The sequence below is a fragment of the Mauremys reevesii genome, linkage group 5, assembly GCF_016161935.1.
Source record: "Mauremys reevesii isolate NIE-2019 linkage group 5, ASM1616193v1, whole genome shotgun sequence".
NCBI lineage: Eukaryota > Metazoa > Chordata > Testudines > Geoemydidae > Mauremys > Mauremys reevesii.
In genome coordinates this window covers 56,137,444-56,157,112 of record NC_052627.1, presented here as the reverse complement: position 1 = coordinate 56,157,112, position 19,669 = coordinate 56,137,444, and the positions used below count along the sequence as shown (strand labels likewise).

At 40.5% G+C, this 19,669-nt stretch overlaps 1 protein-coding gene across 1 annotated transcript in view; it reads right to left on the bottom strand.

Annotated features, from left to right (window-relative positions):
- The window catches only part of EDNRA (endothelin receptor type A), a 41,630-nt gene extending 22,275 nt beyond the window's left edge, over positions 1–19,355 (bottom strand). Inside the window, exons 1-2 of the mRNA XM_039540454.1 lie at positions 19,132–19,355; positions 15,737–16,216 (exon numbers count right to left, since the gene is read on the bottom strand). Of these exons, the coding sequence (XP_039396388.1) occupies positions 15,737–16,138 (402 nt within the window). The 5' untranslated portion in view covers positions 16,139–16,216; positions 19,132–19,355. The remainder of the gene's footprint in view (positions 1–15,736; positions 16,217–19,131) is intronic.
- Between the last annotated feature and the right edge of the window lie 314 nt (positions 19,356–19,669).

Here is a 19,669-nt window from a genome sequence, read left to right as displayed (position 1 = left end):
CAGGAAACTTCCCAACCCTTAGTGTTTATTACTGGACACCATAAAGGCATCTATTCCTGAAGTGCTTTTATACTGAGATTGGCTCCTCAGGTAAGTCTAATTCAGAGCTTTGACAATCAGATGGTCCATAAACATCTGTCCTCTTGTTTCCTGACTGAAGCCCAGACAAATGATTACTCTGTGGTATTAGTTGGTTTTCAGTCATTCATCAGTTTGTTGTGGGGTTTCTTGCACCTTCCTTTGAAGCATCTGGCTATGACAGGATCCTGGAATAAACTGGACAACAGGGTTTGATCTGTTATGGCAATTACCAATTGTTCTCAGCCAATTCCAAACATATCTCCACTACACTACTTTGTTGCTAAAGCTTTTTATCTTTGGAGATATTTTGAAAATCTGTCTCTTCTGTCTGTGCACTTTGGTTTCCAGACCATCAATTCTTCTATCCACCTTGATTATATGGTTAGTAATTTGGACTGTATTTTTTTCAAGATTACATTCCAGAATCCACATATGATGTGGATGACCATCAGTGTTGGTAAAGGAAGGTGTGTGGTAGCAGTTTTGAGCACAGGACTGAGAATCATGACTCCTTAGTTCTATTCCCAGCTCTGCCCCTGAGTGCTGTGTAAACTGGGCAAGTCATTGCATGGCTCTGTGCCTCAGTTTACCCATCTTTAAAATAATGCTTACTTACCAGGTTTATTGTGCAATGTTTTCAAAGTACTTTAGTGCAAAAGCATTACTAATGTTATCAGTACTAAATAATTGAACCTATGGATTTGACACTAAAGAGATTAAAATGAAGATTATCTTTGTAACTGGGCTAGTGCCAATGCTGTACTGAGTGTCAAGATGGCCTAAATTCATTTGGCTAGGCTTCTGTTTTCTTTGGTGTCTGTGGCATTTAGTCCAATTCAAAAATGGAAGTTTGCATTATTCATTTTCATGTAATCCAATACAAGTTGGTACAAAGTTGCTTGTTGTTTTGATATTGAATTTAATTAGTTTTACTTTGCCCCTGCCGTTTTCATGTTTCCATGTTTTGCAGCTTGTTGTAGTGGCATTCTATAACTGCATTTTAGAAGATGGATAAGAAGTGGGCGAGGGAAGCTCAAAGTTTTGATAGTTGGAAGTTTTACTACCTGGGAAACGCAGGAGGTAGCTTAATATATTGGGATAAGCATATTATCTGAATGCTTTTCCTAATATAATAAGCAGTAAAATAGTTAATAGTGTTGACAATCAATGTCATTAGGTTTCAGAGTCAACACTCAGTTTATGTTTTGGGCTATCTGCATACTTGGATAGACTCTACTACTTTGGCATATAGTCAGTTAATATTCTGAAAGTTATCTTTGCAGCCATGTGGCTTAGAACCTTTTTTTCTAAATGAAAGCTTAGATTTTGGAGCACAATTCTGCAGCATGTGTGGGTGAATGCTGCACCAAATTATGCAGCAGCAGAATTATAGAATAGACACTGGTAGTAGCTCTGCATTGTGACATCCAAAGTAAACACTCTTTTTTCTCTATTAATATGTTTGAATTGTTAAAAATTATTTAATCAAATTATGACAAATTATAAGTATTCCTATGAGATCAGCAAAATTTACATCTGGTTTAATCTTACTTATAGTACAGGCAACTTATCTAGTGTTTCTAAATTAAACTTCACAGCTTGTGTTTGTCAGAGCTACTGGGTGTAGTGGGAAAAATTTGCATATCACAGCAAAATATTCAGTATTCATTGAATACTGAGCATTTAGGTATTTAACCTGTCCTTTAAGGATCAGCTCTGATCTGGCCCATTGAAATTTTGCCCCAGTCTACACCCATCTGCCACAGTCACTCAGAATACTCCGATTGCTTCTATTTATATTTTTTGGCACATAATAGTTTTTTTAAAAAGTGCCCCTTCAAATATTTGAAAAAATCAGTGTGTGTGTGTGGAGCATCTTCTTTCCTTCATTTCAGGCCCACCTCCATGTTCTAATTGGATTACTCAGATTTTAACAGGAATATTTTGTTCCTTTAACTGTATATAAAATATGTAAATACTAGAGAAAGAGAGAGTCCCAGACCAAAATCCCAGGTCTCAGTACCCCTTATTTTTGGAGAGGTTTAGAATATAAGCTTGGTTTCACTTGCTATTATACTAAGGGCATGATTCTACAAGGTGCTGAGCAGTTCACCTTCCTCAGGAAATGCTCAGCACTTTCAGGTGTGATCTGTAAAGCAGTACACCTGTATTTAACCAAACCACAGCAGACAAAATGCTGTCAGCTTTCCAATGGTTTCCCACTTTGATGAAAACATACACCCTACGTACCAACTTCTGATATCCTAACTTAGGATTTGTGCTTGAACCATTGTAAATAGTAATGAATGATAGGATGAAGTTTCACCAGCAAGTTATTGACCAGTTCCTTTGATTCTAGCTGAACTTACAGAATGTATTTAACAAACTACAAACCCCAGTTTTGCAAAGGGATCATCATGCACAAGAAACACATTCTACCTACACTCCCATCTATTAAACAGGGAGGAGTGCAGTCTGGCTCCCACTCATTATACTCCGAGTAACCCAATTAACTTCTTGATGACCACTTTAGTACAGCCAGCAAGAATCTATTCTACATGGACTGGCTGTACTCTAACAAATATTTGCCAGGTATATATTTGCTTTTTCTCAATAACTCTTCTCTTGGTTGAGGCCTTCAGTTCATTTCAGGCCACAGAATAGCTGTCAGAGATGGAAGGGCCTAATGTGTAAGATTTTGATTTCCAATGCCCCATAAGATAATTGCCCAGCCAGTTATGGAGACATGGCTCCAGCTGCGAAATTCAGATCTAGGTTTTGATTCCAGACTCTCAGTGTTTGTATCTGGGCCAAATAACTATTGCTTTCACTTCCTACTGCTGAAGGTAGGATTTGAAGTGGCACTGTCAAGGGGAAAGGCTTGGCATGCTGTTATCAATCCCCTTAGCCATCCAAACATTTATGTACCATTCTAGTTAACACTTAAGAGTTAGTAGAAAGAAAGTCAGTTGTTCTTTTATTTGCACTGTATATGGCCCCAGCATATTTCAAGCAATGGAAACAAATGTGCACTTTGTAGTGACTATCTGAAACTCTGCTACTACAAAGCAAATATTGGCATCAAAAAGAAAAGTCTTGTACTTGAAAAAGGTTCATTTAGTCACTGGTTTTCATAGTGAGACCCTGTCATAGTTGCAGCATGTACACTTCCTCCCGACACCCCAGGAATCTCTCCTTTCACAAGATGAAAAGTATTTTATTCCTTTTGTTTCGTTCTTTCTATTTTTTCCTTAACTGAAGCAACACTAGTATTGAATCATTGTACATCCCTTTTAAGTTGATTTTAATAAAAATCACTGGAATCAGAATTAATTTATTTCATTTTTCAGATTAATTTTACAATTGTTTTGGTGCATAGTTTCCATTATTATTCAGCCCTGCTTATGCATTCATTACTTTCCTTTGGATAAGGTGTCAGATTTTTCCTCTTCAAATATCTTTAGAATCAGTAGGTCTGATCCTGCTAGCACTTTTATTAGTTTTACACCACTGCAAGTCCAATGGTCTCTATTTTCCCATTAGGGTACAAGTAACTCCTAAGAACTTTAGTAGGAGTTACTCATATCATTTACATGGGACTTTTGGACCCATTGATTTTAATGGAGTTACTTCTGATTTACATGGGCGTGAGATAAAAATGGGATCCACTAGGCCTGATCTTCCATTGCCTTGCGTGTTATATAGCCCGTGCAAAGTAGATGTATAATGCTACCTAATCAAAATGGCACTCAAGGAACAAGACAGTGGAGAATCAGGCTCAGTATCCCTCCGGGTGTTCTGACTCTCCATAACACAGGCCACGTCTCCACCACAGGAACTATAGGGACAGATCTATAGCACCACAGCTTTGCCAGTATAACCCACTAGTGTAGATGCAACATACAGAAACAGAAGGGATTTCCCTGTCACTGTTGGAACCCCACCCCCCTGAGCGATGGTAGCTAGGTCAATGGAAGAATTCTTTCTTTGCCGGAGCTGCGTTTACACTGGGGTTATGACGGCTTAGCTACAGTGCACAGGGATGTGGATTTTTTTATACCCTTGATCTCCGTAGCTATGTCGACCTAAGTTTTGAGGCCCCCATCAAATGGACTGTGCTTCTTTAATATCATTAGTAAAGTCTCCAAGGTTTCAGGACAGGACACTTCCCAAAAGAAACATGTTTTCCCCTTGTGTATTTCACAACTGCAGGGTAGTCTGTAAAATCAATCTATGGTGCAATTCCTTAGAGAGAACAGAGTGTTGTCAACAACATATTTTTACACTGAAATCAGAAACTGAGATTTCAGGGTTCTACTCCTGGTATTCAGAAAAATTGACCAACCAATCACAACTTCCAGAGCATCCCCCTCTCTTCTTACAACAGCCTCTCCACCCTGATTCTGGAAAATTGAAGCAAACAAAGCAGAAGTGTTGAGAACATTCCACTGAAATGATTTTAAAATGTCACCCAGTTGGTTTTACTTTGCTGTTCTTGCTATTTGTTAATCACCATTAGCGTGCTAGCTGCTGTACAAAACACAGACAAAGTTCCAGGCACCCAGTCTGGGTCCCAAGCAACTTACAGTGTAAGGGACATAATGTTATAGTCCTCCTACATGTGTACACACCAGTACATATACCCATAGGAAAATCTTGAACCTAGAGCCAAATACACGGGCTGCATTGGGTACTGGATGTGAAATGGCTCTGAGCTGCTCTGTAGGTGCAGGTGGCCATGGCCACATCCCCAGAAAACCAGACATTCTGGTATTTCTAGGAACAGCGTGGGCCCTTCCCTGCTGGTGTGACCTCACACACATGGTACGTGTAAGGTTACACCACATGGAGGATGCCATTTTTCAGAGCATGCCAACCTGGACCTGACAGCATGACCTTGTGTCCTCTCTGAAACTGGGCTCTGTTTAACAGAGGGTGTGTGCTTTTTATGTAGCACGCCTTCCCCTTATGCAGTGCAATTGCATAGGTTCCAACACCAAAGGACCCTTTGTTGCTGTGGAGGTGGAGCTGGATTTGTTGCTTAGTGAAGACCTCTAGATGGAGCTTTGTTAGCCATTGTAGTCTCCAACAGCTGTACTTCTAGGACTGCAATCTGCTTGTCACAACTTGTTAATATGGCCCTCATTTTGAAAAAGTCTCAAAACCCTTGAGATGAACCATGCATCTTGAAGCAGAGCAATGTGATATTTTTTGCTTACAGCTCTGCTGTTTGTACAGTAAAAGAAGATGATTTTGGCCCATATTTCCCTCCTGCCCAAAACTGGATGGAAGGGAACAAACTAATATAGAATATCTTTAGCTCTTCCAGAGCCATAGTCCTGGTATACCCTCCCCCTGGTCTGTGAGATTATTGAGGGAGTATGGATGGGAGGCAGGGAGTTAGTCTGGGACCCAAACTATCCCAAGCCTCAATATTGAAGATACCCAGCGAGCTGTGTGTTGGGACTCCCTCTACACATCTCTCTGGTCCTCCCCCAGCCACTTCTGGCCAGTATTCTATCATTGGTCATCTACCCTTATGTTTTATAGGTCAGTCAGTCTCAAGTAAGGGTTTGAGGCCCCCTGGGGAGCTGTGAGCAGGTTTCAGGGGGGCTGCCAACCAGGGCCAATGTTAGACTTGCTGGGGCCCAGGACAGAAAGCTGAAGCCCCGTCACATGGGATTGAAGCCTGGGGCTCTGAATGCCACCAGCCGGGGCTGAAGCTGAAGCCTGAGCAATGTAGCTTTGCTGGGACTCGGTTTGAGCATTGGCCTGCTAAAGCCAGGGTTGTGAGTTCAATTCTTGAAGGAGCCATTTGGGGATTTAGTTAGGGATTGGTCCTGCTTTGAGCAGGGGGTTAGACTAGATGACCTCCTGAGGTCCCTTCCAACCTGATATTCTATGACTCCTGTGGTGTGGGGCCCCAGGTAATTGCTCTGCTTGTTACCCTCTATAGCCAGCTCTGACTTTTATATGCAGAAAACCAGTTACTGTTGGTGGGGGCCCCAGAAAGAAAAAGGTTGAGAACCCCTGTTATAGGAGATCTTGGAGCATGGAGCTTCAAACAACACTAACTTTCCACAATGCATATTGCAGTTCTTTAGCAATTGGTTGTGGGGAGCATATTGTTAGTTTTGCTTCTCCCTCCTATTCAATTTTCTGCGAAGACAAAGGGCTGCCTGTATTTTTTTGTGAGGGGTGAAAGGTCATGTGGAGAGGTAGGTAGTATCAGCAAAGCCATTTCTCCCCTCTGTATGGTCCCATCACAGTTTTTTCTGCAGCTTTTATTCTCCTTTGTCCTGCTAAGCAGAGGTAGGAGTGAGCAACAGGGCCTCTGGCAATAATATTCTTGGATTCCTAGTTTTTTTCTTCCCACTTAGGCAGTGAGATGGGGCTGTACAGGCCTCACACTGAAACAGAAGGGTTACATTTCACACAGATGCTGAAAGCTCAGATAACGAATGCCTGGTTCTGAAGCAAACAGCAGGTAAACGTTTTTGAGTTTGAGTTTGTCTTTAAAATTCTTGTACTATTATTTTACAAAGTCTGCCTAGTGGTAAAGCATTCCTTACAATTCTAGACATCTCCCTTGTGGTATTTTTATTGTTTACACAGTATGATTAGTTGCTCTTTTTATTTGGTCTGTGGTGTTGGCAAACGTCCTCTTCTTTTGAGGTGTACTGTACTTCAAGCTGTGCTGCTCTTCTTCAGAGGAATTATCTGTTAGATATGCTTGTGTGCATGGTGGTTTGTTGAAAAGATTTTTTTCCCAATCCCTGGGCAAAGTGCCTCTTTATTTTATTTCCAACTGTGTTGCCTTTTGTATGTTGCTAAAAGAGAGTGACAGTATTGCTAACGAACTACTGCAGAACTCGTGAACCCTGGATATGCACAGTCAGAACACTCCCTTGTTATCTGTCTATTTCAGCTGATTGAAGAAGGAACAGAGAGAACATTCTAGTTATACCTAAGGCACCTAGCTACTACAGTGATCAATGCACTACAAATCCACAGACACCATATATTAGAAGGAAGGGCAGGGAGGAATTGGTTACGTGCTGGGTGAGGAGAAGTTACCTCTCAAGGGGTCTCGATACTGCCTACTAGGTACAGCTGTGAGTAAGAGGTGATGCAGCTCTGCACCACCACAGGGGGAGCTCTGGTAAGGATTGTACCGCAGGAGGCAAAATCTCTTCCCCCAACTCTTTGGAGTGCAGTGCGAGGGTACATGTTGTACTTTCTCTTAGGTTACTATAGTCTGCTCCCACAGTGCAAATGGGGAAGACAGGTCCTTGATTCTGTCTCTTCGCGGCCTCTATCAGCCCCATTTGGGGTGATTTGTGCCACCAGTTACATTAGGATGGAGCAATTCCTGTATCCTCTCAGGGCTGCTTTTGTACCCAGCCATTGCATGTGGGCATCAGGAAGGGAAGACACATTTTGCCCCTCCTCTCCCAGACACTCAGACTCAGGCACATTCTGACCATTAATGTACTGAGTTCTGTGTAACTTGCAGGTACCAAGCCACTACTTCTTACAATCACTGACCTGAACAGAGTGGAAGTTTGGTTGCAATCAGTATGCAATCTACCCTTGAGTGGGCTAATCCTTAATGGAAAAAATGTATTGCACACGGGCCAAATCCTGCTTTAAATTGGAGTTTCTCACCCAAGTAAGGATAGCAGGGTTTAGATTTATGTTTGCAGTGGTCTTGGTCCTGCACCCCTTTTGCATATGAAAGTCCTGTAGACTTCAGTGGATGCTACTTGCTTAGAAGGACTATTGGATCAGGTCCATTTTGTTTCATCATTATCCATATTATCTGTGTTAATTGTGATGGTAGAAAGAAACCCAGCTAATGTATCAAACTGTCAAACATTGCGACTTGTAATTAAATCCTTGTGCAGTAGGTGGGGATAGGTTGGTTTAGCTCCTCACCCCACATTTAGACTTTCTGCTGCCAAAAAATGCTAATGGCTGGTAGTGCTGCAACATAAGACTTCCTTCAGCAGAAAAAAAAGGCAGAGAATTCATGCTATTTACCACAGGCTGGTTACATGCTATTTACCAGAGGCGTGCCATTCACAATACTCAGCCTAATGCTACTCTACATGAACTGCTGAGGTTTGGATGCTGGTGTAACTAGAATATGAACCTGCCAACAGAAAACCTCAGTCCATAAAAGATAACACCCTTTTGTTCAGCTTGAGCACTGGAGATATATATCAGCTCTCTGAATTGGGGTCATTGACTTCACCACCAGTAAAATGAATATGGAAAATACCCTATTAATCAGATTTAAAGAAGCAAGGTACAGAAGGGGCCAGTTATGCCTCAGTTATTTGTATGTAACCTAATAGTCTAGAGAGTTAAAAACTATTAAATGTAAGGCAATAAGTCATACATCAACCTTATTTCCTAGGTTAGTTTTAAATGATTAGATCTTTGCTTTAAATATACATTAAAAACACACACAGGGTGGAAGGTGAGCTCATGTTAAAATTGTAACTGAATGCTTTCCTGGGAAGCTAGATTGCATTTGACTATTTAATTTATGTTTTAATAATAAATAATTATGAAGTCCTATTTCAACCCCCATCAAATATTACTCAATCCTGAACACTGCCATATTTTACTTCTTATGTTTACTGCTGCAGCAATTTTTTACAAAAAATAGTGATCAGTTTTTTTATTCCCTTGCTGGATACAAGTAACTCTCATGGACGTGTAGGCATCAGGAAGGGATCCCTGTGTGTGTGGTGGTGGTGGTGGTGGGGGGGGAGATTTGGGCCCAAGCAGTGTAAACACAATAGAAATTTGATTACAAACAAAACTAAAAGTTGTCTTAAGACCAATGTTTCAGTCTGTTCGGGCTCAGGCCAACTTCAAAGGTCATTAGTGAATATGGCTAATGTCTAGAACATTTTTGTAAATCCTTAGGGGGAAGCAGTCATGAGGAAAAGAGGTTATAGGGTAATAGTAGTTGGAGACAAAAAACTCCTAGAAGATATTTGAGTCCATCTTTCTGCCAAGGCAGATTTAGAAAATAACTTAAACATAAAGGACCAGATCCTCAGCTGATATATGGCTCTACTATGTCTGTTTGTAGAATCGCTTCACATTTAATTAGTTCAAACTGAGTACTACAGGAAGGATCTCAATTGGTAATATAGTGGTGGACTCTTCAAGAAGAGATAAAGGTTCAGATTGTGAGAGTAAAACCAGTAATTTATTTCCTGGAGACCACTTTCTAGCATTTTGATTAGGTTTATGTAAAAATATATCCAAGTTCTGAATATATTCTTCACTTTTTATGATAATGTATGACTGACAATTAGTAGATTTGCTGCGTTTGAAATTTGCTGCATTTGAGATTTGGTGCATTTTATGACTATAATACATTTAGGTTAATTTATATTTTCATGATTGCATATACGTTATAAATGCAAACAAATGCAAATGTAAAGAAACACAAAACAAAGAGATTTTGATACAGCAAACAATAATGTAATAACCTGCCCATAGAGGAAGCTTATTCTTAGGCCCAGTCAGTTAGTGTATGGTTTATGCCTTGAATCATGAAGGTTATGCATTTTTATCCTATGTTATCTAACTGCGGAAGTCTTATTATCCAGATAAATGTTTGCAATCTCTGATGTCCAGGGCAGTTTGCCTGACTAAATGGTGCAGGATCAGATCTATAACTTACAAAACATTTGAAATCATTTATACATAAAAGATTTTGTTATATTGATTAGTAATAGAAGCAATTAATACTATTTACAGCAGAAAACTGTTCTGGCCCCTCCAAGTCAAACTGGTCTGGCTTTTATGGCTCAGCATGAAGCTGACCTCTGAAATATAGACTCTTAAAACTTAGTTCAAAACTGAGTGCAGAAAACCTTGAAACTGGTGATTGACCTGCAAGGAAGAAAGCAAACTCTTTGTGTCTTTGAATTCTGATTTTTCATTAAAAAACAGTCACATTCATTCAGGGGCGTCTCTAGGGATTTTGCCGCCCCAAGCACGGCAGGCATGCTGCCTCCAGCGGTTTGCCTGCGGGAGGTCCTCCGAAGCCGCGGAACCAGCGGACCCTCCGCAGGCAAGCCGCTGAAGGCAGTCTGCCTGCTGCCCTCGCGGCGCCGGCAGACCGCCCCCCATGGCTTGCCGCCCCAAGCACGCGCTTGGCGTGCTGGGGCCTGGAGCCGCCCCTGCATTCATTTCCAAATTCCAGTAGTATTTTCGGCAGGGTCCCAAAGAAGATGTCATGAGTTGAAGCTGTCAGAATGCTGTTAAATGCTGCTGTGGATTTAGGATTCCTATATGTCCTAAAGACAGAGTGTATTTTAAAAACAATTCTTCTTTTGACTAATAATATCACCATGTTTTTTTTAAAGTCATGGAATGGTTTATATTAAAAATGTGCTATAATAGCATTAACATTTGTTAGGGGAATTGCCAAGGTGCTCAGTTCTAATAAACGCTTGTCAGCCAACTCACAGTACACTTGAGGGATGTAAGTATATAATATATTATATTTCAAAAACTTGTTCAGGTCAAGCACTCAAAAATTAAGAAATGGGAGAATTAACTTTAATGCAACTTTAATTCTGCTCCGTATGTGTATGAATTGAACACAAGTTGAAATCCTAGCCCCAGAGAAATAAATGGCAAAACTCCCACTGACTTCAATGGGGCCAGAATTTCAACTACAGTCTTTAATTACATTATTATATACTATTTTTTCCACAGTGCCAAAAGGGTATTTTGATAGGGTGAGCTAGGGCCATTTTCTTTGTATTTGGTGTGGCTGCTTCAGAATGATGCATGAGGTACAGTAGGGCTGGGGAGCATGCATAGTGCCAATGGAATATTCAGAGATACAGGGTAGGTAATATATTTTATTGGACCAACTTCTGTTGGTGAGAGAGACAAGCTTTTGAGCCACACAGAGCTCTTGAGCATTTGAGCCACAAAAGCTCTTCTTCAGACCTGAGAAGAGCTCTGTGTGGCTCAAAAGCTTGTCTCTCTCACCAACAGAAGTTGGTCCAATAAAATATATTACCCCACTCACCTTGTCTCGCCAATGTCATGGAACAGACATGGCTACAGCTACACTGTACACAATAATGGAATATTTAGAAAGTTAATGAACAAATCTTGAACAGGTTCTATGACACATCTAAAAATGACAACTTTCTCTAGCTTGTAGCTTGACTAAATTTCAATGAATTTTCATAAAACTAGCAAAAGGCAGCTCCTCTGATCCAGGACTATCCTCCTCCCAAATTTCAAGTTCCTGCTCTAAATCAAGGAGGCGCTAGAGCTGTTTAAAAAAATAGCTTGAGGAAAATTTTTAATATTAGCAAAATTACCTCTAACCTCATTCTCAAAACACCTGTACCACTTTTGCTGAAACTTTCCAGTCAAATTCCATCTCAGGCAAAAGCAGAGCATAGAAAATATTCCAAGATCCACCATTGCAGTTCAGCCAGAGAAAGACTAGAGATCATAGAGGATGTAGTTCAGCCACCAAGTCCAGCCCATAGAGAAGAATGGGAGCATGAGGCACCTGAATGGGAGCATGACGTACCTGAGGGAGTGGGGGAGGCAACATAGTGACAGATAATGTGGAAAAAGCTGAAGTACTCAATGCTTTTTTTGCCTCGGTCTTCACAGACAAGGTCAGCTCCCAGACTGCTGCACTGGGCAACACAGTATGGGGAGGAGGTGAGCAGCCCTCAGTGGTGAAAGAACTGGTTAAGGACTATTTAGAAAAGCTGGACGTGCACAAGTCCAATGGGTCCAGATCTAATGCAGCCCAGGTGCTGAGGGGGTTGGCTGATGTAATTGCAGAGCCATTGGCCGTTATCTTTGAAAATTCGTGGTGAGTGGGGGAAGTCATGGATGGAAAAAGGCAAATATAGTGCCCATCTTTAAAAAAGGGAAGAGAGAGAACCCGGCAAACTACAGACCGGTCAGCCTCACTTCAGTCCCTGGCAAAATCATGGAGCAGGTCCTCAAGGAATCCATTTTGAAGCACTTGGAGGAGAGGAAGGTGATCAGGAACAGTCAACATGGATTCACCAAGGGCAAGTCATGCCTGACCAACCTGTTTGCCTTCTATGATGAGATAACTGGCTCTGTGGATATGGGGAAAGTGGTGGATGTGATGTATCTTGACTTTAGCAAAGCTTTTGGTACAGTCTCCCACAATATTCTTGCCAGCAAGCTAAAAAAGTATGGATTGGATGAATGGACTATAAGATGGATAGAAAACTGGCTAGATTGTAGGGCTCAATGGGTAGTGATCAACGGCTCGATATCTAGTTGGCAGCTGGTATCAAGTGGAGTGCCCCAGAGGTCGGTCATGGGGCCGGTTTTGTTCAACATCTTTATTAATGATCTGGATGATGGGATGAATTGCACCCTCAGCAAATTCTCAGATGACACTAAGTTGCGGGGAGTGATAGATATGCTGGAGGGTAGAGATAGGGTCCAGAGTGACCTAGACAAATTAGAGGATTGGGCCAAAAAAAATCTGATGAAGTTCAACAAGGACAAGTGCAGAGTCCTGCACTTAGGAAGAAAGAATCCCATGCAATGCTACAGGCTGGGTACCGACTGGCTAAGCAGCAGTTCTGTAGAAAAGGACCTGGGGGTTACAGTGGACGAGAAGCTGGGTATGAGTCAGCAGTGTGCCCTTTTTGCCAAGAAGGCCAACGGCATATTGGACTGTATTAGTAGGATCATTGCCAGCAGATCGAGGGAAGTGATTATTCCCCTCTATTCGGCTTTGGTGAGGCCACACGTGGAGTATTGCGTCCAGTTTTGGTCCCCCCACTACAGAAAGGATGTGGACAAATTGGAAAGAGTCCAGTGGAGGGCAACAAATATGATTAGGGGGCTGGGGCACCAGGGCCTCCCAGAGGATTCTGGGGGCCCGGGGTCTTCGGCGGCGGGGGGCCCTTCTGTTCCGGGACCCACCGCGGAAGTGCCCCGAAGACCCGCAGCGGGAGACCCCCGCCGCCGAATTACCGCCGAAGGGGGACCCGCCGCCGAAGCGCAGCCCGGTCTTCGGCGGTAATTCTGCGGCGGGGGGGCCCCGCCGCGGGTCTTCGGGGCACTTCCGCGGCGGGTCCCGGAAGGGAAGGGCGGCCCTGTGGGGCACATGACTTATGAGGAGAGCCTGAGGGAACTGGGATTATTTAGTCTGCGGAAGAGAAGAGTGAGAGGGAATTTGATAGCAGCTTTCAACTACCTGAAGTGGGGGTTCCAAAGAGGATGGAGCTAGGCTGTTCTCAGTGGCGGCAGATGACAGAACAAGAAACAATGGTCTTAAGTTGCAGTAGGGGAGGTCTAGGTTGGATATTAGGAAACACTATTTCACTAGGAGGGTGGTGAATCACTGGAATGGGTTACCTAGGGAGGCGGTGGAATCTCCATCCTTAGAGGTTTTTAAGACCCATCTTGAGAAAGCCCTTGCTGGGATGATTTATTTGGTGTTGGTCCTGCTTTGAGCAGGGGGTTGGACTAGATGACCTCCTGAGGTCTCTTCCAACCCTAATATTCTATGATTCTATGATCTCCCATAAAGCACCAAAGCAACTCAGGCAGATGTATATTAATGTCAAACTGATCTAAACCTAAACCTTTAGAGTCTATTTGATAAGCCAAAATATTTTGATTTGGGTCAGCTCAGCCTGAAACAAAATATTTCATTTTGATTTTCACAATGGAAAATTGAACATTTTTGGCAACGTTAAAATTTTCCCACAGAACATTTCAATTTTTGCAGAATTTGCACTTTCCATTGAAAAACAATTTTTCATGGAAAATTTACATCCATTGTAGTTGCTACCAGTTTCTACTACAACACATGCATTTTTATGACCATCGCTTTGGCTTGATTCTGATCTCACTGGTTTAAAACCAGGGTAATGCTATTAACTTAAATGGAATAACTGCTAATTTATACCAGTGTAAGTGAGATCAGAAACAGGCCTTGTGTCTTATTTCATACATATATACATATATTTGATTAGTTTTATAAAAAAAAATGAGAATTTCTTATAGCCTTGTGGTATGTACGACTGTATTATAGTTATGCCCCTAATTATAATTCATAGTATATATTTCTAGAGAGGGATATTTTCAAAATCTGAGCTATTTTGCTTTTATTTTAAAACCCATTTTTAAGCCCTAATAGGCAAACATTTATATATATTTTATTCATGAATAAAGATATATATGTGAGTGTGAACAAAATCCAAAATTTGCCAAAATCTTTGGGGGTTAAATTGTTTATTTTATAACAGTGGTTTTCAACCCCAATGGGGGTCCACAGACTATGTCTAAGAGGTCTGAAAAGGTTGTCATTACTGTAGAACGGTGGTTTTCAACCCATGGTCGGCGAACCCCTGGGGGTATGCAGGCTATGTCTAAGATTTCCAAATGGGCCTGCACCTCCATTGAAAAGGTTTTAGGGGTCCACAAGTGAAAAAACGGTTGAGAGCCACTATTTTATAATGTTATGCCCTGTTTGAGGTCCTAAGGAAAGAATAGTCATAATAATCTCAGCAGTGTGTTTGCTTTCCAGGCTCACAAGGCTAAAGTGAGAAAAACTTTACAAATATATTTCAAAGGTTTCTAAAACATATTCAGGCAAGTTTCAAGATCATCCAAATATTTTGATCCTCATGAAAAATAACAAGGGTCCAATCCTGTTCTTATTCACGTCAACAACAGCTATATTAGGGCCCACAGGAGTCTTCTGCATATTTTAAAAAAAGCATCTTTTAAAATCTATTTCTAATTGTATTTCTGTCTTTCCAACCCACAGCATATATCAGTGGAGTCTAGACCTCTTTGGGTCCAATATAATCATATGATTAATCAGGCAAGTTGATGGTCAAATTTGGGCCAGTAAATGTATAATTCAATATAAAAAGTAACCTTTTGTGGGTTTGCATAGTTATATAGTAAATCAAGGCTGCACGGCGTAATTTAGTTACATTTAAAAGAGTTGTTTATAATCCTTCATGTATTTTGACAAATCCAGCTGCCAAACAGTATTTAAACACTATTCTGATGTATAAGTGGCCTTAAGAATCATAAACTGATTTGAGCTTCTGCCATGAATGAATGTTAAGTTCAAGCTCTAACACTCAATTCTAGAAGGGCTATTAAATCATCACATAAAGACTGTGTAAATCATGGGAAATATTTTTCTGTGTAAACAAAGGAAGAATAGGATATGTTCCCAAAATAGTAGCTATCAATCTGATCCATAAAGAGAATAGCAGTCTTTTCAAAAGCTGCTCTCTTCATATGTTTTACTCTATCTTCAGCTAGTTGTCTGAAGGACACCATCCAAAATCAAATTCTATTGTATTTTATTTGTAACCTGGTGCTGCTAAATACACAAGGACACACCTTGCTATGGTAGGTCAGAATAACTTGCAAAAGAGGATACATTGTATCTTCATAAGGAGAAACCTAAAAATGATGTCTTGACATTTGCTTTTGAACATAGACTGAGTTACATTTCCCTTTCCTTTATACTTTGCTGATTAATAAATAGAATAGCAGTAATTAGAAACAAACACACTGATACGTTGTGAAAAGTTAAAGTGTACCCGTTGTTGCTTCCTACCTTATATACATTGATGGGAATATCAATGACAATATAGATAAGATCTCCGAGTGCCAGGCTAGCTATCAGCGCATTGGGGCCATTCCTCATACACTTGTTCTGGTAAATGATCCTCAGCAAAGTTGCATTCCCAACCAATCCAATGATGAAAATAATACAAGATATCACTGTGTTAATGTATTTGAAAGTGTCAGCAATTTTAGCCCGTTGGGAGCAATAGTCTGTTTTGTTGGGTACCATGGGTCGGATAGTAGTAAGGAGTAAGCTGGGCTCTAGTCCAGAGTAGGTGGTCAAATAGTTTCCAGAATCACTCAGATTGGTGTAATATCTGTCAGAACTGTCGCTGAGGCCACATCCAGTGACAAGCAGTAGCAAGGAGACTCTTAAACAAAAGGTTTCCATCCTAAAGTCTTGAATGGCAGGCACAATCAATGAAATACTTCTTTCAATGTGTCTGTGTGATCCTTCTTACTTCTTCACCTATATGGAGAAACAAAACATAAACAAAACAGATTGACAATCATCTTATTTCTCATTTCAAAAGAAGTGCTTGTACAGCTTGTTTTTATACTAGTTAAGCTATCTTGGATAATAGATTACAAAATGAGACAGAAAATCCCCATGGCATTTGAGGGGTAGTGCTAAAGAAATCCTGCCAGATCACAAAAGTGTGTAGGAGTATTTGTCTATATAAGGGATAAAGCATTCCAGACAACAAGTGGTGGATAAGAGTTTTGTCACAAGACTTAGGCTTCCAAGTCGAGTAAATCAGCATGGGATGTCTTGGCAGCATTACTGATACTTTAGTCAAAAGAAAATTTAAATTTTTCGATAGCTGGAGTTCTGCTAAATAACAAAGCCACAACCCTGAATTCATAAATTCTATTTAAGGCCAGAATGTATTATTATTATTTGTTTTAATATTTGTTGGTGTACTGCAAAAATGATGCTATAGACCTATTTTTCTTTGCCATAATAATTAGCTGGCTTTTAAAATTTAAAAGCCCTGAATATATAATTTTCAAATCCAGTTCATGAATAAGTAGTTCATTAAGTGCCAGATCCAAAGCCCTCAGAAGTGAGTGGGGAGACTCATATTGACTTCAGTAGGCTTTGGATAAGGCCCTTAATGCTTTTAAATCTGCTACATATACCAGTAGGCTAGTAGAAATTTATCCTGGATATTTCAGAATTCCAGTGCAGCTCATGTTCAGATGTTAGCTGTACATAAGTTAATTATAATTGTATAAAAAGAAAACATGATAGATATTGCATACTAAATACTTGGCATGGCATCCCAAGGAATAACCCATGACATCTGCTGCTTGTAAAGGCTACATCAGTAGTAGGACATTCTTCCACCACAAGTGTGACCCTGAGTAACAGAAAAGTCTGTGGCCTATTTACCACAGTGGAGGATGGTTATCATCAATATGAGTAATGCTGCATCATGCTTCAGGTCATAGAGACCACTCTGGGATTCTCTTTCATGAAGTTTAGTGTGCACTCTCAAGCCCCAAAGATTTTTTCCCCTTCCCTTCAGCTCAGTGTGACAAACTATCACAAGACATCTCTGTCAAGGGCAGTGTTGAGCCAAACTGGAGATTTGAAAGTCCAGTGTTGCATAATACTACTAGGAGAACTTGAATGAAGGAGTTGCAGAGATACTTTTAAGTTAATAAATTCCAGTATATGTGGAGATTCCCGAATAACAGTGAAGAATTTACAGTAGAAAGCAATAAGAGAGAGTTCACTGACACTGGGCCTTTGGGCACTATCATAATACAAATATTTAGTACTACTGCCTACTATGCTTTTCCATTCCAGTAGGTGGTATGTAAAGAGTCATGAGTGTGTAACAGGAGCATACGCATCCCTAATATGTGTGCGTGCGTGCCTATTTTGCATAGAGTAGATGTATGCCTGTGTTTGTCCTCAGTGGTACAAATTCTGACCCTACTACATTGGTGTAGCTAAAATCATAATCTGGCCCACTATATTAGTTTGTGTATATGATCTTAAACCCTAATGAACTGGATATCTGTCTAAGATATTTATTTAAAAAATGCGTGTTCTGCTGGTATCTAAGGACCACTAGCAATACTTTGCACCGCGTTAGTGCTTTCAGTTTAGGATTCTAAAGCACTTTGTAACAATTTTACAACAACAACTTTACAAATGGGGAAAACTAAGTCACCGAGAATTGCAGTGACTTATCCCGTTCATACAATAAATCAGTGATACAGCCAGGTATAGAATCCAGATTTTCTAACACCTAGTCCTATGATTAAACCATGCCACTAACCTTCTTTTTCTCAATTTATGAACTTTGTATATGTAAATTTGATATATTACTTATATACCACATAAATGTGATGTCAACATGGCAGTCATACAAACAGCATGAGGAACGATGGACAAAATACCCAAGACCCCAAGTAGAAACTTTTCCTGAAGAGGTAGCAAAATCAAAACCAAAAAAAATTCCCATATACTAATTTCCAAGAACATGGATTCATGATATACATATTCAAGCTATGGAGTCACTGACAAATCCTCCATTACTATGTGCTTGTTTTCAGTGTGCCTGTATGGATGTGTAATAGCAGTGCACAAGCACTCCACTGAATGCAATATAATAATATTTGTGTTAACTGTCTGTAAGAATACAATAAAATAGGCCATTGTATTTATGTAATCTCAGTATATAGAATAGCTAAGGAATTTCTGTGCATTTACAGGCCATATGCATGTGGTGTCAGTGTGTCACTAACACAATGGTACACAAAATTTCTTACAACCAGCATGGGACGCTGAGAACAAAACTCTTAACTTCCCAGCAACAAATATCCTGCTAGGGAGAGTAAAGCCAGGACAATCCCCATGCCAAGATTTCCAAAACCAAACCGGACAGTTTGAAATGAATTGTTTAATTGATTAAACACTATTGAGATTTGTAAACATTTAAATCATTAAATTAAAAAGGCCAAAAGGCACATGAGGTTTAAAATGGATCTAATAAACTTAATTAGGACGGATGTTTCAAAGCAATTACAATAAAACGTACTTTAAAAAATCATTTTCTTCTAGTGAGATCTCACTAAGCAAAATGTAGTTGGTTGTGGGATATCTGCCCTTTTCCCTTCTTCCAGCATAAAAGAAAACACCCTCCCTTCTAGCACTGTCAAAAGATCAGTTCCAAAATGCAAGTGGCAAAGCATTACCATCCACAACTCCCCTTCAGTACTGGGTATCTGACATGTTCTATATATTTTAAACTTTTTAAAATAACATTTATTGAAAAGGTAAAATAAGATGCCTGATAACTAACACACACTTTTATCATCATCACCCAATCCCTTCTGAATTGTTAAGGATAAGTGCTAAAACCATACCATGAAGCTCCCTCTAGGTTCTCACACAGGGAACATGCAGCTGCTTCTGCCCCCATTTCCGTGCATAGGAGACTGCAAACCCACTCCAAGTGTAGTTCAGGCTGCTGCTGAGAATTTCCTCAGTGTGGCTTCTCCTGGGAAAGCCTTACCAAATCCTCCTTTCTCAATGTGACTGGGTGGGATTGGAAATCTCCACCTCCGCTGTATCAGCAAGAGAGAGAGAGAGAGAGAGAGAGATGTCAGAACATCCCCTCTTTCTGTCCCCTCCCCCATTTACCCCCTCCCCCCCAAACCTCCAGCCCAGACTGAGACCCTGCCAATGTTAAACACAAAGGCTGCCTCCCGGGCACAAGGGAACAGTGAGTTCTTTAACCATTTCCTCCCTGAAATGGAGTTAACCTAATATGCTAGGTTCATTTAAACAATAGATCTTAGAAATCTACTACAGTAGCTTTCTGCTAAAGAAGCCCAGGACAGCCCATTGAAATACTGGACAAATGAGCGAAATAGAAGGCATAAGACAGATAAGCACAGTGGG